The sequence below is a fragment of the Ciconia boyciana genome, chromosome 1 (genome assembly GCF_034638445.1).
Source record: "Ciconia boyciana chromosome 1, ASM3463844v1, whole genome shotgun sequence".
NCBI classification, from domain to species: domain Eukaryota; kingdom Metazoa; phylum Chordata; class Aves; order Ciconiiformes; family Ciconiidae; genus Ciconia; species Ciconia boyciana.
This window is the reverse complement of record NC_132934.1, coordinates 32,988,651-33,014,841: the sequence shown is the minus strand read 5'-3', so window position 1 is coordinate 33,014,841 and position 26,191 is coordinate 32,988,651. Positions and strand designations below refer to the sequence as shown.

General features: G+C 38.5%; 1 protein-coding gene across 1 annotated transcript in view; it reads right to left on the bottom strand.

Moving 5' to 3' along the window:
• Positions 1-3,566: 3,566 nt before the first annotated feature.
• Positions 3,567-26,191, bottom strand: part of CNTN1 (contactin 1) — a 99,168-nt gene continuing 76,543 nt past the window's right edge. Inside the window, exons 19-22 of the mRNA XM_072875070.1 lie at positions 25,285-25,471; positions 23,572-23,684; positions 22,276-22,432; positions 3,567-3,664 (exon numbers count right to left, since the gene is read on the bottom strand). Coding sequence (XP_072731171.1) covers positions 3,585-3,664; positions 22,276-22,432; positions 23,572-23,684; positions 25,285-25,471 — 537 coding nt within the window. The 3' untranslated portion in view covers positions 3,567-3,584. The remainder of the gene's footprint in view (positions 3,665-22,275; positions 22,433-23,571; positions 23,685-25,284; positions 25,472-26,191) is intronic.

The window sequence follows — 26,191 nt, the reverse complement described above, 5'->3', positions numbered from 1 at the left end:
AAAAACAAGTTGTTCTTTGAAGGGTGGAAATAATGAACCTTTTCTCCTATGGGTTTATGTTCTGTGCCCCATTCTTCCCCTTCTCGCTGTGTCACTGCAATGATCTCAGCTTCCATCTTCTGCAATGCCACGTGCTCAGGCCTCCCCCCAGCCGATACTCGTCCCATGCTGTCCAGCCCCTGGGTAAGGCAGGAGCAAGGCGAGCCGTACCTGGCTTTGAGGTGTTTGCTGGCCGGGCATCCGCCAGGCCAAACAGAACAGGTAAGACCAGTGACCATGCTGCAGCCACCTTCGATGCAAATTCCTGATTTAAATCTCTACCTTCTACTCAGACTACAATTTTCTTCAGTAAGATAGCTGCTGAATTTGCCTGCCACCGCCCAATAAGTTCGAAATTATTAGCACAGAACCGGCAGAGACTCAAACCCTTATTTCTCTTAGAGATCAAGATAAAAGCACAAAATGTACCTAATCAAAGTAGTGATAATCTCCTCCTCCCCAGGTCTGAGCCCTACCCCGATTGACTAGACAGTCTTTTAGGTGCAGGGCACGAGGAACACATTCTCTCATTGACTCTTCTCATTTGCTATCTCTGAAGATAAATGAAATCAAGTTCTGCCACATTTTATGTGTTTTAGGGCCTGAACATGACCCCTCAAAAGCAGGCAGTATCTCTGTCAGTTATACTTGATGTCACCTCTTGAAGTGATTGCGATCACACAAAACAGTTAATCAGTATGAAGTTTTGCCATTTCAGCCACCTTTTTTCATAATATATCTACCGGAGTAGAAAACATTACCTGAAAAAAGTACTGTGCTTGGTTAACTCTTGCTTCCGAAAATGCTGAAGAGGTCTCAGGAGACTCTGTCACTGATGTTAGGAAAATCTTTCTATCTGTATCACCTATAATCAAAGCAAAACAGCCACCCTTATCCCACAAAGGCTCTTTAACTCCAGCAAAACTCACAAGAAGGCAGGGCAGGGACACACAGGACCTCATTCCATCCACACCTTTACTGTCACAGATGACCACATCACTGTTATGAAATCAGAAAGCTCCAATTCAAAAGACAGTTATTATATTTTGAGTAACATTAATACATTTATTTAATTGTAATTTACTTTTCATTCATAAAAAGGACAAAGCACGGTCCTGCTCTACTCATTTGGAAAAAAAAAAAAGATAAAAAGTAACTAAAAAAACAGTTCAATATTCATCAGTATCAAATAATAGTAATATCAAGTTTCCTGAAATATAAAGAAACAACAAATATGTCTATCTATATAAACTTTAATTAAGAACCTTGCATTTTAAAACAGATGATACATTAGTTAGTTTTTCTTGACAACAATTTGAAGCTGAAGGTCCCAGTCAAATTTACACAATTATGTGAACAGAAAAATCTCCAGCTATCTGATCAGTATTTGAGACCTACCTCATCTGTGTTGCTGATTTAAAAAAAGAAGTGGCTTTCCTTCCCAGGTCATTTCCATGCAAAAACTAAACAGTTTTGCTTTTTACACCACGTATTAGAAAAGTAAAAGGCAGTCATGCATTTGGCAAAAGTTTTAGCTGTGGTTGTAGATTATATAAAAATGAGTCATACTGCAAAAGAACCAAACCAAATGAAACACAATAAAACACATTTTTTTTGTACAGAAGGCTTACAGCGTATTAGTTTCTTATGTATGAAGACAGCTCATTTCTCTTTCAAATAATTATACAATTTATGAAACTCAGTAGTGTTTGACACTTTGACATTCCTCTATAGGGAAGTTATCACTTTCACCTATTTAAAAAATTTTCATCTTGTAACAAATAGATAAAATTAAACTAAAATAGCATTATTGATATTTCTTAATGAAGGCTCTACACTTTTACATGTAAATATATAGTACAAAATTATACAAATAAAAGAAGGGGGTGTAAATTATTAATAGACCTATTCTTGCTTCATGTAAATATTATTATTATGGACCTCTACAGTATCAGTTCTAAAAAGATAAAATCTATTTCTAAGTAGCTAGCAAGGTTGTGCTAATAAAATATGATTCAAAGCTTGTAATTCTTGAAGCATCAGACATTGCACTATTACTTGAGCCAGCTGATTCAATATCACTGTGTTTCTTCAACATTCACACTCAAACTAAGTCCCAGCACACCATGGAAAATGAAAGGAATGTGCATTTCTTTAACAACTTAAAAAAACCCGAACAAACCAACAAAAAACCCAACACTGAAACACTCTAGACACAGTCAGAACAAAAACATTCTCTATCTCTAATAGAGTTCCCATTTTGCAAAGGCCATAGTAAACATTTAGATTCGACTAACAGTTGGGATCTGACTTTCATGTATTAACACACAGTTGGATCATTCAGTACTCTATCAAATAGGGAGACGGCCTCAGAACTTTAAAACTCTTATTTACAACACTATGAACACTAGAATAATATCAAGTTCTTGAAAAAGCATATAATTCTCCCAAATATACACCTTCACTACAGGAAGGTAACACCTGGCATCTGCAGCATAAAAATGTAAATATAATAATTTTTTTACTGTGCTACTCTGTTTTTGCCATTTACTGTATATCTTTTTCTTTTTTTATATTTTAATTCTTTTCACTTTAAAAAATAACATACATTTCCTACCATTTCATGGTCCACTTGGCTGACCTTAACATGAACTCCATCTCCAAACTCCAAAGTGTTATATTGCTACCTTAATAATAATAATACTAATAATACTAAATCAAAACCAATACATTACGCTGCTTCCCTGAAAGCTGACATTTCACTCCTAAAATCAGCAACAATGACCATAACGGAATTTTTCAACAGAACTGTTTTAAGAAAAGAATATGGTAAATCTCGTGTCAGTGAAGTACAGGTAAATTCCTTTAAGCTGAGCATGCTATGCATGTCTCGGGTGTCCTGAACATCTTTAAAATAAAAAATTCCTTGTCACTGACTTTTATTTCAAGTCCTTCAAATTATATCCAATAGCCTCAAGAAATATAGCTCTAAAAAAATGAAATGTTTTTGCTTTGACTGTCTCTCTAAAAACCAGTAATCCCAATAAATGATGATGGGGCCATTCAAAAATATGCAGTACACAAAACATATAGGATAGTACAGACAGACGTAGTACTCTTACATTTATCACATACAATCAACATTTCAATCTCTATTATATTTCACAATTTGTTATTCAAGTTAAAGCACCTACGTATGGTGATTTTACTTTCACTGTACAGCCTATGTTATTGGGTTTTAACACTGTAACTTGCCCCATTGGACCGAATCATGCAACTGTCACAGATCAGCATAAGTGTTTTATAAGGCATATTGGAACAAGTTAAAAATATTTCTTAGCCTTTCAAAAGTTGATTTACTTCATGAAGGAGTTCCTGGATGCCTCAGTCCTCTTAAAGTTCATAGGAAATCGGTAGGGTAATTTATTTTAAAGTGTGATTTATTTGGCTTAGGATGGTGCCACAGGAATCAAAAAGAGTCGTGGTCCTCATCTTCAAAGGGAGTCCTTTGTGTTAGGTGGAGGACAAGGTAAATCCAGCTACATTCAGAATCCCGAGCAGGCGAGGACACCCAGGGTAGGCACCACCAGGACCAGGAGCAGAGTCGGTACTCCAGCAGTGGCACCTGCGCATCGAACAGACAACAACACGGTGTTGGTCCTACCTCAGTATTACTCGCGGCGGGGGGGAACAACCCTGGATGCAAGCAAGCGAGAACGTGGGGTACAAAGGCTGGAAAACCAGCTGGCGTCTCTCAGCACAGCCCCTACCTGTATCGATAATCTGAAACGGACAAAGAGACTTGCTACAGTACAGCAGAGGACTCGCTCTTTTGTTCTGCAAGAGCTGTTTACGCAGCGTGTTTATACAAGCAGCAAGGCCATTCAGAACACATCAGGGTATTTTGATTTGGCCGGTCCAACAAGCCAGGAGGTTATACCAGGAGGTAAAAGGTCAAAATAAATATTTAAACATGTGAAAACAGAATTAATGGAGTCTTTGAAATGTGACGAAGTAAAGAGACACCTTTGGAAATGTTAATGTTCGTATGATCAGCAATAATCTGAGAGATGTCAAAGAGCCTGGTCCGTTTGTTTACCTGCCAGATTACAAAGTCCAGATGGCTGACTTCTAGCAGTGTGGCATTTACACATTTATGTCTCTTAAAGTCACAAGGGTCTTTCTTAAACAAATATTTTAAGACAAAAAATATTAATTGACAGCTTACAAACTTTACATGACTTGATCTGGCAAACAGGCATAAGAATTTCTATTACGTTAAATGGCTTGTGTTGCCATGGTCCAGCTCCCTGTTAAGAAGCATCGATATGAGAAAATGACCCAGCCAAACTGATACTGGTTGGCAGCCTGGCTGTCAGCCTTGGAGATGGGCCAAAGGAGCTGGAGAACGGTCTATTCTTTCATCGCATTGGGCTCATCTGGGTCAGGATGGTAGCGTGTAGGTGGGCAGAGAGGGACCCAGCTTACTGCTCGTCTTGCTGTTGGACACAGACTAAGGACAGAAGTGCTTGCAGCTGGTGGTGATAGTCCTGAGGAGCTGCTGGAACCAACCCACTGGACAGCTCTCCAGCAAATGTTCTTCTGAATGAGGAAAAACCAGACTGAAAAGGTAACACATGAATCGAACAGCACAGATTTCAGCAGGCAGCCCTGTTTTAGCTAACAACAAGCACAGTATGACAAATTTCAAGTATTCTTTCATAGAATTTAAACTCCCAAAGAGCATTCACATTTTCTCATCAGACCTCTTGCAAGGACAAGTAAATCACATCATCTGGTCCAGCACCATGCAGGCTCCTAGAAAGACAGATCTGTAGGTTTTATGCGTCTGCCACAGAAGTTTCTGCATCTTTCAGGATAAATAAAAAGCTTAATTATTCATTTTGTGTCTATCTCAAACCTCCTATTAATAAGGTGCTTTATTAATTATAAGTTAGTAAAACAAGATCCTGAATGTGAAAAAAATGCTGGTTTGAAGTGAGAATTTGGCCAAATAAATATTTGTGGGTTACCTTCAAGCATTTATTTCTTACAGTATTTCCTACCCACAACAATAAGGAGAAAGTAAGGAAATTAGATGGAAATGAAACTGACTGATAACAAAAAATATTTTTAATGAAATTTGTAGATTAAGTTCAAATCATTACCCTCTAGAGGTCATCAGCTTATCAGTTAGCTGTGGATATATGGAAGTGATAGTATTTAGTCATTTGTGGTTCCTACATACATAATTGTAGGGATTTTTTCTGATGGGGTTTTCACAATATGTCTCAATACACTGTAGGTTTGACTTCCTTCTGATCAGCATCTTCTCTGATGTACCACACATGTACTATTTGCAATTCCGAGATGAAAGTTTTGTCCTCCAAACAAGTCATGCCTAAGGATGCTTCTTCTCTTTGCAGAGTCATTTAAATGAGCCTTCATCTGCAGTTCCCCATATTCATAGCACGTTCTCTCCTCATTTGGCTTTAAACAGCCCCACTCCAAACAATGGCAGTTTTCAGGCAGTTGTTCGAAAAGCCAGCTGGGAGCATATCTCAAACTAGAGCGCTTAGTCTTCTTTCCTCACAACTGGCTTATTACAATACTTCCCAACTAAATCCTGAGCATTGGTAGGGTGGGAACAATCATGTTCCACAAGATGTATAGTACATGTGTATCACTGGAGAGAGCTGGGTCTAAAGACACCTTTCATCCAAGATCTCTCTCTCTAGAGAAGGTGTTAGAGGAGTGTGTGCCCTCCCCATCCCAGGAACAGAAGTATGCTTATGAGGCAACGAAATACCACATGAAAGGATGTGCCTACATCTGTTCATATGCATGTATGTACAGCTTCTCACCTACCAAATCTTTTAACAAAAAGCAGACCATAAGCCACTAGCAAACAGAAGGCCTGACTTGTTTACAGTTGGCCTTTAGTAGTGAATTTAAGTGCCATTAGAAAGGCAGATCTGAAAGGCAGTGTCTCCTGACCTATGGATGAAGCTCATGGATGCAGACCCCATTAGGGATATATTCAGAAGACAGCCTCCAAGACGGAGACACCTATTTCCCCTCCTGTTTCTACCACAGAAGGTGGAAACAAGTATTTCTACATGATCCTGGTTTCTCCATTGTCCCACCAGGGAGAAAGTCCACAGCATCTGCCATGAAGCCAGAATTTTAGGGCTTTCCCCACAGAATTTTTTTTCAATTTCAGCCGTATTCCTCTTATTGTCCCCCTTCTTTCTAGGTCCACCACCCTACTCCTCCTGACTTTGGTCCTCACTCACATCACATCTTTCTGCTGCTCCACTCTCTTCCCTGTCCCCCATACTAAACTCCATCCTTTTCCTCCTGCTTCTGATGCCTCAAACCTCTTCTCTGCTCCCATTCCCATCCTTTCCCCTACTGCTGTCTGAAGTCAAGATTTCTTCCTAAGTCCTTTCTGATATCCAAGCACTTGGAAAACCAAGACAGGAGACCTACCAATCCTTCTTCATCAGCTCAATTCAGCTGTAAAAAGCACATTTCTATGAATAGTACATTTTTCCATAGGAAGCAGTATATCCATCTCAGTGAAAGATAAAATTAAAGAAAATATTGGAAGATTGCTTTTCTAAGTATCCACAAACAGAGGAATTTTATGGTTAAGATGAACAGGAATGTATGTTCAAATATATTCTCATACATAACAACTGCAGATTTTGGCAACTGTGAAAGTACGGGGGTATATTTATCTGTACTTTTTAGTGATTTATGAGACACATTCATCTTTTCTGTAGTCTTTATCCCTAAATATCAAAGTAGTGCTTCTTAATGAATGCATAAGAGCCATAGGAAAAAAAATTCCAGATTTCATATTTAAGAATATCCACAGAAAACGTATTCTGCCTCTGTCAGACGAGGATAATGCAGTTGGAAAGACACAACTAAACTCATATTTTGAATGCTTCTAATGAAGGAAAACATGAAAAAAAGTTTGCCGAGTGAAGTTAAATGATGAACAAGTATGAGGAAATTTTTATTTGCATGTAACTATTCTACAAAGAGAAAGGAATAATAAATCTTCCCCTGAGATGTGCTCACTGGCTCCAGGATTAATAGTTAGCAATTCACCCCATCACAGCAGGTCCTTACAAGGTTTAGGCACTGTTGCAGAGATATGTATAACAGCTCTCCGCAATGAAGCAAATCCTACCCTTAGACAGCACGTTAACAGAACATTAGGAGGACAAATGCACATTAAACAGATCATCTCTTCTTTTTTCTTGTTAGATTACTGACCCGCATGTCAGGAACCATACTTTACTTGAAACACCAGTCACCACTGCATGACAGCCAGTACACTCCTGCAGCTCAGGAATGGAAATTAATGTAAAAGTTTTGCCTGAGTACAGACTACAAGATTTGATTCTATATAGTAATGTAATTGTGATCTGTCAGTTTTAACAATCTTTAGAAACTAGAGAAATGCCAGATAAAGACTTAATGAACGTGTACAAATAAACACGTAGATGTAAATTAAAACAGAAGGATTATTAAGCTCCTTCTGAAGTCTGGCAAGGTATAAGCTGGGTATATTTAGCACCTAAAGATTCATTCTCTCCCCAGTGTTATAATGTGTGATCTCTCCTCTCAACCAGCATCTTGCATATCCTGTGTGCATGCAATTGCAAACTACAGTTATCAAAGTCAAAGCCAAGACCAAATCAGTATCACATGACCTAACTACCACCCTAATACACCATATGTGGACTTCATATCAAGAGTCCTCATTTCTTTCAAATAAACAATGAAACGCACACCTGAAATTTGTTTTGGTTTTTTTTTTTTCCAACAGCCCCAAGCAAAATAAGTTGTGAAATCTTGCTATATTCCCATAGAGACCTTGCTACTGTCTGATATAGTTCATGTAGTTGATGTTTTTAAGCCTAGGACTAAAGTATCTACAGAAACATCTACTCAGAATGTAGCTTAAAATCGAATAAAATTTGTAGGAGATGCATGCAGTTAACCTAACTTTTTTTCCTGCCTCCTGTTCTCAGCAGCTTTTCTCACAAGTGGTTGTTTATCTGAGTAAATGAAGAGAACAACTGCTGGATGGGCTTTTCTTCAGCAAGATCGTTACATATCACAGGAACTCCTGGTAACATCCCACTAATCCACAGCTTTCTACTCGTATTTTAAGTTCTGTGTTGCCATCTCAATCACATAAAGTCTAGGATGAAATATTTTACACTTCTGAATAGAGATCCTGGATTTTACTGACATCTTGAACACAAAGTCTAGGATGAAATATTTTACACTTCTGAATAGAGATCCTGGATTTTACTGACATCTTGAACAGTATGCAACATTTTTCCAATTATATTCAAAAGTAATGAAATCAATTTAATGCCTAAATGAAACAGGCATTAAAACAATTCAGACTTTGACATATTTCCCAAGCCTTTGTAACAATTTGTTATTAAAAATACGTCACTATTTTCTTTAAATGTTACTTATCTTTAAGATATAACATTTTTGGCCCTTTTCCCAACATCAGTATCTTTTTTACAGGATTGTAAAAAAAAATAATCTAGAGGGCTGTTTAGAAATCCTATTTTCATCAGATCTGTGAACCAGGAAATTAGTTACTGGTCATCTGTGAAGCTGTCATACATGAATAACTTCTCTTGCTCAGTGGGAAAGTGTTTGCACTGCCAACATACACAAACTTCAAGCTATTCCTCAGCTAATCATGAGCTGATCCTGTTATGGCAAAACTCTTTCTCTGCTTTTGTTGTCAGGAAAGATTGTTCAAGAATTAATTTGTATTAAATGACATCAGTTTTCATAGCTCCAGGTACTGAACATCAAGGGGGATGTCTACATGACTGCTCTAGTTTGAGAAGGAGGGTGTTTTTAAATGAGTCTCTCAGCTGTCCCCTTTATTGGGGTTTATTTTGCACTGTGGAGCTGTCTTGGATACCCTGTGCAGGACCAGATTAGAGGTAGTCCAAAGTAAAACCTGACTTGAGCATATGGTGTGGAGCTCGATCCTCAATGACGCTGTTTCTCTCTACAGATCCACTCCTCTTGTGCTGCACAAATTGTTCAGAGGGATGCAGACTGGCTACATGAATGATACAGCTGCTGCAACACATTTTTCATGACACAAGCTATCATATATTTAGTAAGAGTAAGGAAAAGAGAAATTTTTCTTACCAGGACTGGTATTTTATATAATTCATAAAGGATTTAAGTTTGTAATGTAAATTTTGTAACTTGTTAAGAAATGAGTCTGCTTTTGTGTCTGTTTTACAAAATAGATTTCTTTCTTCTGAAAGAATGGCCAAACTCCTACCCATTTTCCTGTAAATAATATTCTCCTTTCGGTCCAGGACCCAAAACTCATCTTCCACCAGGGCTGTCTGTTTTTATAGCTCTCCTTTTTATTTTAAGAAAGGTAAATGCAAAGCCTTCTCATATTCTGTTTCTCCTTGATTCTAACTAAGCTCATGCACTTCTCCGGGAAAAAATCGAGCCACCTGAAAAAAAAAGGGATTTTTGCCTGCTCTGTTAGTTTCTTTAGCATCTATTAGGCTTCATTAATATCTGGTTTTTGAGTGTTTTCATATTTACCCAGGTAGAACAGAAAAGCAGGAAGGGAGAAAATGTAATTTCTTCAAGTTAAACTAAACTGCATAAAATAAGTAGGTGGGTTTGTAGTTCTGTCAGCTGGCTTTTGAAAAGAAATTCCACTTATCTCAGCTGGAAATATTGTTTTCATGAAAGACTACTGCAAAAGAAATGGGTAGTATCAGCTGACATGATTTAAATTCTGCTATGCCTATTCATGCTAAATGGAAAATAACTGAACTAATTAGAATATGCTTATCTTGCATCACTGGCATCATTGCTAAGTCATGGGTCCAACTTTCCCTTGTCTAGGAATACCTTTGCTTGGGCACGAGGAAATTTTCCTTTTGCCTGTGCCATAAACCTTTCAAGAAAGGCGCTATGGAGTAATTCACAAGCCTGTGAATGACTGTTCTGCAGCAGAGTAGATGTATAGGATGGCAATAATGCTGTCTGTGCATCTGCCCATGCTTTGTGCCGTGTTAAAGTTTGTTGTGCACCTGCAGAACAGCTTTAAACCTATTGTAAGAAAAAGGGAGAGAACTTTAAATACATATTTGAAGGGCTGCTGATGGTCTGGGCGGTTTGTCCGCCCCACAATGTTAATTCTGTCTTCTCCTAATTGAAAATCCATATGCCAGAGCCAAGTAAACATTTTGGTTTGTTCGGGCAATGGCATCTGGCATGTTGGCAGTGTCGGCAGGCAGCTGCTAGGGCTTCTTTGCCATTGACTCTGGCCCTGCTACAGACCTGGGCTGCCAAAATGAAAAGACGCCTTGGACTATGAGGAAAACGAGATACTTTTCAGTCGGTGGGCTACTACTTAACTCTCAATAAATGTAATTATTTCTCAGCTACCTCTTCCCCTTCACATATATTACTGTTCATTACATATTCTTTTGCATGGAGAGTTAAGTAGGAGACCACAGGTAATATTTTTTAAATGTACTCTTTTAAAGCAGTATACTCAACAAATAATAGCAAGAAGACTCTATGGGGGTCCTTCTGTGACCCAGGCAACAGCTGTAATTGTACTTCAATGCATTTTGTGAGTTTCAGGATTGCTTACATGACCTAAAGGCTTGTCGTACTTCTCAGCACCTGTCCTGTCTCTCCAGTTGCGCGTGGTCACTGCAGACAAACTGGCTCACCAGCAGCACCAGGAGTACTGGCAGGCCAAGTAAGGCTGAATCATGTGCTCAGCTGGGACGAGGTGCTCACTGCTGGAAACTGCCTGCTGAAGCCGCAGGAGGAGCTTGGAGCCAGTTTTGGTAGCTCATCCCTAGAGAAAAGCTTAGCTCTGATTACACTGATTGTCTGGTGTGGCAAAACACTTAGCTGTGAATGTTCCCACATAAATGTATTCTGCATTGCCTCAGAAATTATGGTTGATAGTCATTCAGAGGAATTCGATCATCCTCTGAGAGAGTCATTGACAGGTTTTTAACCAAAAAGGGATAATTTTCCAGGAAAAAAATGGGAGGCCAGAAGAGAAATTTTCATTGTAACCCTGAAAAGAAGAAACAGGACAGTTCTTCTTTGGCCAGCGGGCATGTCTGGGGATTTCTGGGTGAAGAACCTGCTCCTCCTTGTTCAAGAAAATAGGGATTTGTGAATGTTTTTTACAAATAAATTCACCCCACATATACACCAGCTGTGTCACTCCTTTTCACTTGCAAATAGTCCACATTTAAACAACCGTATGGTACAATGGGTGAACAGTAGAAACTCTTCAGGTGCAAAATGGTGGTGAGTTAATGGGAAAAATACTATAGTTTTGGAATTTCTGTGTTCTTGGGAACAAATGTGGCACATATAAATACTGAGGTACATTAAAAGCCTGTCTTAAAAATTTTCATCTTTCAGCCTGGAAGCCTGGCTCACGCATCAGAAGATGAAGAAGGATGCCCTCAGCTTCTACAAGTGCAGAAGTGCCCAGTCTCAACGGGCTGGATGACAGTGCTTGCTTCATGGCAGGGAATGGCCACCATCCCTCTGCAGCACACAATGAGACTTGCACAGCATGTACAGTACAGAGCAGGTCTCACGCTCATGAAACTGGCCACGTGCTACGCAGTCTTCACGTACAGGTAAGTCCCATCACTGTGCAGCTCTTGAGAAAGAGGGAAGTGAAGGGCAGCCTCCCTCCCTCTGCTCCCTGAGCACAGCGGCACAGCGAGCAGGGAGACAAACAGCGGGAACAGGACTCACCCAGGCCTGGGGAGCAGCATGGCAAACATGCAGCAGAATCAACTAGTGGACTGAGAAGCAGCAAAGAAAACAAGTTAGTCCAACAGGCCAGCTCAGCTTAAATTTGGCCTTGCTATTCAGCAAGGCATAAAAAATCTTAAATTGGGCATGAAAGTTACTGCAGAAAGGAAGAAAGCAAACAGCTGGCCTAGCATGTGCCTTCCCAGAGCAAAATAATGTAATTTTTACTGATAAGGATATACTTTGAAGAATTGGGTACTGTTAAACCAGAAAGGTCAATACAATTTTCCAAGGTAGCTGGGTAGCAGGATCTCTGGTAAACAAGACAGATGGGAATAGGCAGGATAAAGCATCTTAGAGGGCTGCATAGGCTGCATAAACCAGAGAAAAGGTACACTGGTTAATATGGAACCTTTACTGGGAATGCTCCAGTTTGTACAGTTCCAAAAAACCATGAAATAAAAGGAGAAACAGATGAAGGTAGAAACTAGCACGAACACACAAAAAAACGAGAGCAGGGTGTTAGTGTAGAAATTGTTCCTAGTTTGATACATGTGTTGGCAACTCCATTTGGCTTTCTAACAATGCGATTTGATCATGAGGACTTCGCAGGTACATGCAGAAAAGGCTGTGATTAGTACCACGTTCCCCTCCAGCTGAGCACATCATTTTACATTTTAGTGTCCTGATACAGAAGTACTAACAGCCATTGTAACTGAGTGCAAACGCTTCGTTTAAAGCCAGATAAAGCTTTTTACCTCTATACCGTGTAATGTCAGAAAAAGATTTGAAACAACCCATCACTGGGTTCTATTATTATAGAAAATAATAACTTAGAAATTCATGAAATACTTGTTGTAGGGAGAGAAAGACAAAACCTTCTCATGTAGAGGTAAATGAGGGAAACATCTTTTACAGATAATATCTAAATGAGCCAGCGAGGCCTAAACCCAGCTTTAAACAGCTGCTCATCTGTTCAGATGAGTGACTTATCCTGCCACATTAAATTCTACATTTCACTTATTTCTACTCTGCAGTATTAGAAAATAATGCCGTTACAGAACTTAAGCACAGAAAGGATTGTTATGTTTTTTAATATATATCCTATATTATCTAAATATTGCCTCACATACAATACAGTTTAAGTAGCCTTTTACTTAGTTTCTCCTCTACTGAGCCCAGGCAGTCGGAGTTTTCTAAAACACACCTTCTAAAATGGCTCACAGCCTTGATTTAAAAACACCAGGAGTTGAAAAGTAAAAACTCAAGCAGATTTTCATGCTTCTGGAGAAGAAACTTTCAAATTGATCTTCTGTTAGAATTTCTCTCCTGATAAAGTTCTTACTTCAGCCACTCTATAGTTAGAGCCACAAGCACCAAATTTGATACTCTGAAACTTTCACATGAACTTAGATGAAGGATCCTTCTGACATTTCCTACTTTGACAGAAGTAATATTCCTCCTTCTCTTCCCACTGGCTTAATATAATTGTGTTGAACAGGCACAGAAGACAGACCAGGTAGCATTCTTCCAATGTCTACTTCTAAGAACTCTGTTGTCAACTCTCCATCTATTGCTTCCATGAACAGGCTTTAGAAATGAAAAGTGAAAGTGAAAGTATAATATATGGTATTAATCTTTAAAAGCATGAACATTTTGATCTTGAAGTCCTTCAAGTATTCTGAAAAAGGCATGGAGAATTTCAGTATGCAATAAGATGTACTATTTAATATCTCTATGTAAAGAAGGCAAAAATACACACAAGCGTTTCCTATATGGTCACTGGCACTTAAAAGATATGTTTGAGTTAGCAAATATGTGATTTTATCTGCTCTTTATATCTGTAGTAACAAATACATCTATTTATATATGAATACAACCCTGCCAAATAATCACAGTACCAACTGTGCTTCTAATGGAACATTTATCATTTAATGTACTGTCAGTAGATCTCAAGTTTGGAAGTTATACAGTTCGCAGGAGCACAAAACGCCTGGTTGTACCTGGTTGTACTTCAGGGGCTGTCTAGTCTGACCTCCCACTCATATCAGGACTGTCACTAACACTGGATGTCACCTGCTGCAGCTTTGCCTAGCTGAGTCACAGAAATCTCCAAAGATAAAAACTGCACAGCCTCTCTGGGTAACCTGCTCCAGTGCTGCACTACCTTCTGGGTGAAATTTTTCCTAATGTCCAGCCTGAACCTCCCAAATTGCAATTTCTGGCCACTGCCCTGTATTATTATATCATCTGCCATTATCAAGACTTTGGATTCATCTTCTCTGTAACCACTCTTTATACAGTTCTGTACTTCTGTTAGATCATCCCTCTCCACCACACTAAACCTTGGTGTTTATTAAAGGAACTAGACTCTGTGACACTTCCTTAATACTAAACTAAAGAGCTGTGCACCTTCCTTACTACCAAAGAGTGTTTCTGAAGTCCCTTGGACTTTGCCACTGAAGTAACTGGAAAACTATCACTGCTGCCTTTGTCAGAGAGTCACTGGATTTTGTTCTCTTAAGAGAGATTTCATCAAAGGGTGTGTTACAGCAGACATCTAACCTAGGACTTCTGAATCACTCTCCTCGCTAAGAAGAAAAGGAGTCTGGCTAGGTTAGGTGCATAAAACTGAGAGGTATGAGTATGCCACCACTCAAAGGCACCCAGAAAAAGTAAGATAGATTGTTAACCACTGAACTGAAAAATACCACAAGGATTTGAATAATGCAGTTCCATGGCTTGCTACTGAAAATTAAAACATGTAAGAATTGTCATGACTAGAAAGTATTCCCTTCATTCCTTTACCCCTGTGATCAGGTCTGCAATCCTGTCTAGATTATTAAGGGGAAAAAATTAGTGAGATGAGTCTTCCAACGATTACTTTAAATCCCTCTAAACACTACTTGGCTGGCTTTGATTTCTCAAAGCAATTAAAAATACTGTATAAATATAGTTCAATAGTTAAATGTCCTACCAAAAGGTGAAAGCAGAATATGCATTTGTATTAAATTAAATCATTATGCATCAAAGGGATTACACTATTAAAGCAAAATACTAATTTTGGCATTCACTCTATAAACTATGGGATTTTTTCTGTGATATTCTTTTTTGCTATGTTGCTACATTTAGGCATAGGAGAGTTTAATCATCTTTTGGATTTTTTCCATCTTCTTCTAATGGTAGAATACAATGAATATAAAATACCAAGCATTTTGTTTCATAAAAGTGAAGGAGTATGGTGTTCCTGTGTTGGTGTAATAAAGAAACTGAAAGTACCTCTACGATATATCTCAACAACTGGATAAATCAATGGAGAAGAATAGTTCAGCCAAACTGAATTTGAATGCCAGACCTTTAATTCATTGATGAACTGATGGTCCTATTGAAACAGTGGCAATCAAAACCTTGCTTAAAAAAGGTATTTCTAACTGCACAGTGAACCAAAATTTATTTTTCTTCTTCTCCTTAAATATTTTCAAAGTCAGTCATTGTTTGGTGGGTAACATCCAAACTGCTCAAAACAGTAAAGACAGTATTTAAGGGTTTCAGAAGAAGAACTAATCCTTTGTCCACCAACTAAATATTATTCAGGCATTTTATAGTACACTTTCCTGAAGCTGGGAGTATACAGTCAGCTTTAGTGAGTCAGACCAAAGGCCTGCCTAGCTCAGGATACACTCCAACTCAGGATCCAACAATGGTCTGCAACAGATGCAGCGGAAAGGAAAAAAAAATCATAGCATGCACCATATGACTTTCCTCTTACATTCTTTCCCACTTGTGTTGAAAGAGCTCCTGAGCTACTTTGTAGCTTCTGTTCAGTAGCCCCTGAATCAAAGCCTGCATATAGGACATCATAGTTTTAAGTAAGGGCTGACAGACCAAGCCTCTATTTATAACTTTGTCCTGCACAACATTCTGTCACAGGAAGTTCCACAACTTAATTTTGTGCCATGCAAAAGAGTATTACTTTGATAGTTTTCAATCTGCTGCCTGCCAATTTTACTGAGTACCTTCTTTCTCATAATGTGAAGAAAAGTGAAATATCTTTTCCTACTTACCTCCTCCTATTGTTCATGACTACCTTACTAGCCATCCTTACTCTAGCTGAAGGCTGCTTGCCTCTCTCGCACGCCACACCCAGAATTCACTCCATAGCTGCGGTACCCTCGCTGATTTTCTCTATGCTTTTATAGTATCTTCCTTAGTATCTTTTAGTATCTTCAGTATCTTTACTTTCTGAGATCCAACAAGAATATATGTTTTCCATGGCAGCCACACCTTCCTATAGCATTCTTGCAAGCTTGGGGATAGCCAGCAAAACCTCCAACATGTAACAAGTTCAAACATGTAAAAAGGTATACGAAGTTGCCATAGATTTATTTTTTGCTAATGTTTAAAGGCACTGCAGAGTTTTCATGCCTTCATGTGACCGAGCAATAGCCCTCAGTGTGGATTTTGCAGGAAATTCCCAAGCTCACACAGGCAGGCATGTAGCAACTCAGCCTGGAGATGAAAGCAGGAGGAAGTTACAGTCCTTTTCAAGACAGTGGCCATTTTCTCTGTTTTCTGATGTATAGCAGCTATGGATTCCTGTCTTGTCAGTATTCTCTCATAATGAGTAACCTATCCTGCTCTTGTTTTGTGTGATACTGTTCTCTTAAACCTCTGTTGTGTTCTAAATCCATGTACACGCACATCCAATTTCTAGCTATAAAGCCTGTCAACCACCACTACACAGCTTAGTTACAAGCCTTATGGCTAAAAATGAAATTTTGTTGTATTCACACTTTATGTGTATCCAGGCTTTCCCATATAAATAAACATAAATGACAAAATAAACAGCACTGGGATTATCATAGGATAATGCAGACTAAGAAAACGTAACTAGATATGAAAATGTTTCTGCAGTCTGTCCTACTGTTGAGTTTGAATACAAGAAAAAGATACAAAATTGAAATTAAGGAGAATATGGCTTTTCAAGAAAATGCTTGTTCTAGCACTGAAAATGTTGTAATGCATAGAATTGTCAAACCTTAGTGCTCAAAGTAAGGCTTGGAAGGCGGCAGTACCAATAAATTAGAACTCTGATGAAATGAAATGTGATGGTGAAGGAAAATCAAGAGAAATACCAGAGAATCAAGTATGTTGTTTTAAGCAGATTTATGTACCAGGTTAGAGGGTATTCTGAGTATTTTCTACGTAATTTTCAAGCCATGAGACAACAGCCAAATGCATTGTGAAAATTACAGCTCTTGTAGAGGAGAGCTCTTTTGGAAATGTACTTTTAGTTTAGCAGAAGCTTTTTGTTACATTCTTGTCACAGATGCATAAGTTCCAAGATCAGTAACAGGACTGTCCTGCCAGTTAGAGCACTTTTTTCATCAGCATTCCTTATGATTTTTACCTGTGTTCTCCTCTTTTCTTATTACTACAACCATCTTTGCAACAGATGGACATTTTCAAATTATGATCAAAAGATTTTGATTATACCACATGAAAAGTGAATGATCACCTGATTTACGTGGTACTAATATGTGCAATAAATATTAATGTCCCTTTAAATAATAATAAAAAAAGAAATTAAAATATATAATAATTAAAATGTTTGTATGAGTTACTACAGGCAAAAATTTTGCATTTTCCTTTGAAAAAGCTATGCTTCAAAGTAAATACTTTTTCAGGATCCTGAAACAGGCCTCTGGCAAATGAAATACATACGCCCATATATATGTGTGCAGTGAACACAGAGAAGCTGTAATTTTGTTCTCTTGCTATAAGCATATACAACACAAATTATTCTTTGTCCATGTCACTAATTAAACTGAGACATTAACCTGATTTCATATTTGACAGTGAAGGTGCATGGTATTTTAATTTTTTCACAATATTTTCCCAAATCAGAAGTTACCCTCCCCTCTCCTGCACCCTTGATGAAATTTTAAAATTTGAGAGCTTGATTCTATTTTTTCTTACTCTGGCATAAATTAATTGCACTGAGGCCAGTGCAGTTACACAAGTGAAGTGAGAAAAGAACTAAGCACCATATGGTTTTAGTTCCTACTGATTGCAAGATTGCTTTGATTACATTAATATTAGCATTATGACAAAGCACTGCAATCCAAAAAGCATGCAAGAGACAAAAAAAAAATCTCAGCCTTTAATATATTTCAAAGAAAACAGATAAGCCTGTTATTAGCCACTGAAATGGACTCCTTTGGTTAAACAAGTAGTTCCAACCTTCAACTGGTTGTTGTATCTCAAGAATGAATTTTAAATTGTGTAGCTCATTAATTTACTATAATGGGCTTGAAAAATATCCCTAAACCCCTAACTGTACAACAGGCACTGGCCAATAAAATACAACAGTCATGACTGTATTTTACATCGATTATAGCTCTATGCTGAAATGCAGCTCAGCATACATACAGTGAGTGATTTTATGATAAGCACTTATATTTCAAGATGTTCACTAAAAAGAAATGCATGTGAGATATCTGTGTTGTTTGGTAAATTTCCTTTATATCATTCTCAGCTAAAACACTGTATCCCGTAGGAAGCTGACTGGTTATATGAGAACAAAGTTGCTGCAGGACGTTTGCCTCCCTCTTCAGCATGTGCCTGGGTTTTCTGTGAGAAGGAAGAGGATGAGGAAAACATAAAAGATAGTTTCTCCCTTAGACAAGGGGTTGAGCTAAAAATAACATTATTTCTAGTTTCTTTTACATTTGACTTTCAAACGCAACTTTTGTCAGTTAAAATGTGCTGTATTTTTAATACCTAAGTTAAGACCTCAGGGCCGGTTAGGGTTCCTGAACTAGATGTTCCTGTACTTAAACCTAATTCAGACCTCATTCAGCAAGTGCTAAGAATTGCTCAGAGTACATCTACAACCTAGCCTAGCACAGCAACGGCAGCCACACAAATCAAGGAAATGGTTTTGGTTTGCAAAAGGGTGCAATTCATATGCCTGAAATATAGGCTAAAAGATGTCTTCTGGTATCCTGTCTCCAGCTGCTGATCCAGAAGACCTCAGGTTTCCTGTAGATCATGTCATTCCTGCCAGCATTGTGTGGATGTCCCTGGTAATGTGGGGCATCTCAAATGCTGCAGGCTTTGTTTAAACTTCTGAACGACACCCTAGATGACAACTGATTATAATGGGAGCTTAGACACCTAACTCAGGTGAATTATGTAGATTACTTTCGATTTGATACCCAATGAACAACTGGAAGACACCAACCTGGAAGACACATAAGTTTTCTAGACATTCCTCTCTCTTCAGTGCAGCCTTCCAGTTTGCTTAAGATTTGGTCATTCCTGGTCAGCATCCAGGCTATTTTGAACCCCTGCCCTAGTTGCTTAATTCTCCCCATTCGTTTATGCAGGAAGTTAATTTGGTTTGCAAAGTCTGGTATCAGATGCCTAAAGGTCAAGTAAGGCAATGGTCCTCTCTGAATTTGATAAGATGCCTTATGTTTTGCCTTAGCTATTGTTTACATCTCTCTGTAAATATGTAAGTTCCATTTTGGCCAGTCGACCACCACAACACACATTCCTATCAAACCAGGTCTTCTCTTCTTTGCAGGTCTATGAGAAAAATCATCATTACTTAAAAGCTTCTCACCACTCTATCACCCTTTTTGGGCAATTATTCTAAACCCTGTTGCACTACTGGAAAATTTCCTTAAGAATCAAAGTTAGCAGACATAATTTGCCATGTGTAAGTGTTAAAACTACAATTCATTCTGCTCTTTGGAAAAAGCATTGTTTGAGCCCAGAAATAGCCTGAAATGCTTGCCCAATTCTCTATATACTGTGTACTCCAAAGAGATTACCCTGCCTTTTGTCTCCTTTTTGATCTTTCCTAAACTGAGTCTAGGGAATGCTGCCTTTACCTAGGCCACCAGAGGCACAGTCCCTCTCTGTCTAGCTGCAGTATGGTAAAAGTTGTGGCTGAAAACTTGGCTGCAGTGTGGAAGACAGAACAATACAAAACTCTACAACTAGCATTTGTAGAGTGCTAACTCTCCCAGAGGTGCTAACTCTGTATGGGCATGCCTGGGGCAGGCCTGACTGGCAAGACTGATCAGCTTGGGCTCAACATTGTACTGACATGATGGTTCTGCTTCCAGTCTGAGAAGTAATCTATCTGCTGCTACCTAAAGGGTCTTTGCACCACACTGATGACAGATGATAATACATGTATGATAGATACAAAGATGACCTAAGACATGTCCTAAAGATAGCAGTTGCTTCAACTTTTTTGCAACTCATGAAATATGTTAAAAGTGATTCACCCAGAGTATGATAATATAATGCAATGTATTACAGCTTTTGTCAAGTGGTTGACTTAGTACCCCAAGACATTCTCACAGAAAATGGTACACACAATTAACAGAGTGTATGCTAAATGGATTAAGAATTCAGTCACTGGCAGATTTCAAAACACAATTATTGAAGAATGGTCATTGAATTTCTAGTATAATTCCATGGTGAACAGTAATAGACCGAATGCAATCCAATAATTTTAATCAAAACCAGAAGTAAATAGCTAAGGAACTGTGTACATGAACCAAAATGGCAAAAGAGTAAAAAGTGATGACATTCATACAGAAATCACAAAACACATTCATACAGAAATCCAGACAGAATGGGAACCTAAGCCATTCAAACCAACGGTGCTTCGTCATAGCCACATGCAAAATTACACACTAAGGAAAAAAGAGACATGCCACACAGATCAGGATGGGACACTGTATCCTGGAAAGCAGGGATTCTAGGAAGGACTTAGAGATGGTGATGGACAAACAAGATGAACACCATTTTATAGCCCAGTGCAAGGAAATATATGGCTAATGAAAGCCTTTCATGAATAGCACTGGGAGTAGTAAGTGTAGGGAGGCGAGACGATCTCTGCAGGCAGCGGAGCTGAAACAGTGCATATGGTTATAGTGTCTACAGTCCTAAAGGAATTCTCAGAAGTTGGAAAGGTGAAGAGAAGAGCTGTCAAAATTATTTAAGACCTGAAGAAAATGTTATCATGGAGAAATTCAAGGTGCTCAGTCTGTTTAGCATTTGATCGGTCACTTGACTGATATATATACATTTCTTAATGGGGAGAACATATTAGGCACAAAAAGACTCTTTAATCTAGATGAAGGCTATGAAAGGAAACAATGGCCAGACCCCAAAACCAGATAAAGAGATTAAAAATTAGGCAAAAGAAAATGTCAAAATGTCAACAGTGCAGGTGATTAATCATGAGAACAAAGTATCCAGCAACTGATGGATCCCCCACCTCTAGATTCCATTTCATCAGGACTGGAATACATGCTTCATACAAACAAAAATGGTGATACCCATGAGTTCACACTAGGTAATATAAACTGTACATATTATTGAAAACCAGATTGGAGGTCCACTCCTTTAGGAATGGGCAGCTTCTCTCACAGTACACAGACAATATAGCATAAGCATTGCTTTTTTTAAAAGATGCAATAATGGTTGCACTGACTGTGTGACAAGAATACTATTAATGTTTAATCCTTACTATTCCCCAAGTTCAGTTTTTAATTTAAAAGACAAGAATACAATGAAAGTGTTTAAATCATAACCTTGCAAAGACACTATCCAAGTCCTTGATGTTTATTCCTATGTTCTACTTCATACGCTGTGTGCTAAGGCACTACTTAAATTACAAAACTGACAAGAAAGAGATGCGCAGACCATGTCTGAGCTCGTAAATAGAATCAACCCTGAGTAGAAGTTGAATCAGCCTGATCCATGCAAGCTCCCTTCCCCTCTTTACCAATCATCCAGACCACTCTAAAGCTGAGAGTGTTGCATTTCTCATTGCTTATTCATCTGTATGTGTCACAGCTTCCCTTTTTCCATGTCTCCTGAAAAGTGGAACTCCCCCAGCAATTGGTCTGTGGACCACTGTGCACCACCTACTTTTCTTAGTTACTTTCTCTCCTCTTAGTGGCAGTTAACAAAGGAATGAGATAGAGAGGCAACGGGTACTAGGAACGATAGGATTATTGCAAGCTGACGTCTTGAGCCTGGGGCCTGCACCATGTTGTTATGCTTGTAGGACACTACTAAAAGTGGTAGCCTAACTTGGGGCACCAGTAGAAACAGTCTTAGTTTTGGAAGGTTGGCAGTGCTTCCGGGATTGAGCTGGACTGCTGCTGAACTGTCCTGCGTGCATTACGAGTCTTCAGAAAGATTTTAAGATAAACCGTGATTCTCAGTGCGGTCGCTGCTGAAGAGCTACCTCTCCAATTTTGGATGGGAATGGTGTGCCCATCTCTGGATAGTGTGCAAGAGGAAAATACTCAGTCCAAGACTTCCAAGGAGTGTGGGAAAGAAGAAAGGAAGTTATCTGCTCACCTGAAATTTTTATTTGAGCTACTTCTCCATCTCCTCCTTCACTGTGTGCTCGGACCTCAACAACGTATTCACCATCACTGGGGACTGGGACCTCTATTGTGTGCTTTCCAGTTGAAAACAACTTGCCTTCATGTTGTCCATCTGGTCTATACAGTACCTAGGAAAGTCATAGTAAGTATAGTTATTGAAAAACTACATTTCCATGAAAACATAGTTACTTATATACAGTGTGTAAATTAAAAAGTATTAGGTTTTCATTTACATATGAACCCTATATATATCAAAACTTAGTGGCAGATACTACTTTTTCCATTTTTACGTAGGGTGAATCTAGACAGGTTGTTTCCTCATTGTTTTTCTGTTACAAAAGTATGCCACTTTTGAAAAATAATTTCAGTCCCTACATTCAAAGTAAGTAATTAAATGATGGAGGATAATAATGCAGGGTGCCAAAAAGCATCAAATAAAAATCTCAGAACTCAGCTGGGTCTTCTGGCATAAGATTTATTACCATTTTCAGAAATGAAACAATTATTAATTTTATTATTAACTCTCAGTGCTGTTAAACTATTGCAAATTCAATGGTATTTGTCTTGTGGGACCTTTAGAAAAGATCTCCACTCTTTCTGGAATCATCTCTGTGAAACATTTTCAGCAATTCCCAGGAAGCAGTTCAAGTCCTCAAACAAAATTTGCACATATAGAACATGACACTAATTTTCTTACTGCCAAGCAAGCAGCAAAGTTAGACAGGAATTAATTTTTGAAGCTTTCTATTCAGCCTATAGTTAGTATATATACTTGCTCTAGTAATACAGTAATTGCATCTAATGAGGTTAAGTGTCCCTTCCCTTCCTCTGCCTTCCCAGAGTTTAAAGAACTTGCATTGCAGGAACTGTAGCTCCCACAGAGAGGGGAAAGGAAAGCTGGAACAATGCATACTGGTATAAGGAAAAACTTTTAAAGTGTACATTTTTTTAAGCATTATTTTTAGCCAATAGACAATAAATGTAATCATATGGGAAATCAGGTTGCTGCAGTCACTGATCTAAAGTTCCCCATAAAACGGCTCACCGCCCAAATGAATTTCAGTGCCCCAATGTTTTCTCATCATATTGACTAAACCCACTGGCTTTGCCCTAAGCCTACTGGATGTCTGTGATCTCTGAGCATGATACCTTCACCTTTAGCATGCAACTATGTTTAAGTCTGAGTAGATACCAAAATTCAACACTGTCTATAAAATATACCTCATGTAGCATACACAAAGATAAAAAATGTTTTCATAGATCATACTTTGTATCCTTCAACTGCAGACTCATTTGACATTGCCTTCACATGATCCCAGGTGATGATGTACCTTGAACCAGATCTTACAGAACTGATAATTCTTGGACGTTGGCTTGGAGCTGAAAAGCAACATTTGTATAATGTGCACATAAACGAGATTTCATAAACATTCAATGTCATTTTTATTAAGACATGTAAAAATGTAAAAAGGGAAATTATGGCTGATCTTTATATGATTAAAGGATAGTCTCCTTCCTAGAATGAACAGCTACAGCTCCAGCCAGGCAATTTTGTATGGCTTGTGCAGTGGCTGCTTTGTGGGCTTGCCCTTCTGTGTTGCCAGAATGGAAGTGGCCAACATTACCCTTCGCTATGCTGCTGACCGTGTGTGTTTGCTGGCATGCAACCATAACTATGTTCAGAACCTCCCAGAAATGTGGCTTAAGTCATATTTATTCATTGAGATTAAATATTTAATTGACCATTTAAAGGCATTTCTATGGCATTTAACTCAGTAGAAATCAGAGTACCCCCCTGCAGAAACCATTAATTATATTTCACACAATAAGCTTATAAAAATTGAGTCTTCTTATTCAACACAAATGAACCCTGCAGGTCCAAGTTGCGCAATACACTATTTACTGACAGAAATCCTCAAATTAGTTGTACATATTTTCAGCCCATATAAGCGTGTTTTAAATACACAAGATGTGTTTCTTAATTGAACATTTCTCAGCGTATGTTAGTGCTAGGTATCATCATTAAGTCAGAGGCTATATTCAGAAACCTATTATGGCATGTAAATTCAAGGGCGTGATTCAGATCACTCACTTTTCAAGGCTGCCTGATCCTGGCTCCCTCTACTGTTAATGAAAAAGGCAATTGGTCACATTTTAATAGTTAAAATATAATACTTCTTGCTATTGATTAAACAGAAAGCCAGGCTATAGCTGTCTAAGTAATAGCTGATCTGAATTGTTCAGCACTTGGAATATCATGTCTAGCTCTGGGCTCCCCAGTACAAGAAAGACACTGGTAATCTGGAGTTAGTTCAGCAGAGGGCCACCAACCTGCAACCTGGTGGGGAGCTGGAGCACTTGCCCTGTGAAGGGAGGGTGAGAGAGCTAGGCTTGTTCACCCTGGAGAAGAGACTGCTTTGGGGGGGGGCCCAAGAGGCACCTGTCTGTTCTTACAGGGAGGTTATTAAGAAGATGGAGCCAGGCTCTTCAAAATGGTGCACAGCAGAAGGATGAGTGACAAAAGGCACAAACTTAACAAAAAGAGGCTCATACTAGATGCTAGGAAAAACAGTCAGAGAGTGGAACAAGTTTCCCAGGGAGGGAGGTCATGCAGTCTCTATTCCTGTAGGTTTTCAAGACCCAGCTGGATCAGGACCCTGAGCAACCCAGTCTGAGCTTGTGGCTGACCCTGCTTTGAGCAGAAGGTTGGACCTTCCGAGCCCCTTCCAGCCTGAATTATCCTGTGAGCCTATAATCTGTGTCTCCTTACCACCTTTTATAAGATAACCACATTGCACATGGCAACAAAAGTGAGAAAGGAGAGCCTTGATAGAACTTTTCAGACCAAGAACCAATACAACATAAAGGGAGAACATTGGGTATAAGAATGAGAAGCCAAGTTTGAAGACATGATGGACATGATGCAACATGCAACAATGAAATACATGACATTATACGTAACAACACTCCATTTACTTACGTGCTTTCCTGGTAATAATATCGATGGTTCTACTGGGAGGTCCATAGCCTGCACTATTGAAGGCAGAAACATCTACATGGTAGCGAGTATTAGGCTTCAGGTTTTCCAGTTTGGTTGAATATTCTTGATTGCTCACTTGTACCCGCTGTGCAGCTGCTTCCTTATCATGAGCAGCCCAGTAACGAATCTGTAAGCAATCAACTTCAATGATTAAATTCAGCATATTTAGTCAAAAAGAAAGTTTATAAAAAATTATGTACACTGGGTATTTCTATACTGCATACTCTGGGTAATAAGCAAGCTCAAAGAACTCTAACAGCAATAGCATGGAATTCCTCCTACAGGCTGTGACTTTAACCAAGTTGTATAAAGACATAAAGAAATAGACACAAATTCAGATTTTATTATTAAACTTTTTCTCACAGTGGTTTAACTTGTTCTCAGCTAAGTCATTCAAAGTCTGGGAGATGGATAATGCCTTCAGAGAACAAGACTATTTTCTTCTTGTTTTGTTTGAGCATTTACTCTGAACTTCAATATTGTTTTCCTACACTACAGTGTAGACTAAACTCTGCTAATGTTTTCACAATATTTTGTTTAAAATGTCTTACAAATTTAATCCTTTTGTACTTCTATCTAGGGAATGAGAAGTATTCAGTCATGTTATCTGTATGTGCAGGTCTAGATACATGTACTTAACCATTTTGTAAAGTTCTTTGGCTAAATTCAATCAGATTTCATAGTACAATATGACATTTGTCAAAGCAGATGAGAAAGAACCTGAAAAAGCTTGAACTATGGGAAAAGCATCAATGTAAGCTTGTAACATCTTAAAACCCAAAGTCAATTAACTGTACACAGAAATTCTGTGAGTTTTTTTTTCCAAGAAATTGCTCCATTCTACTTT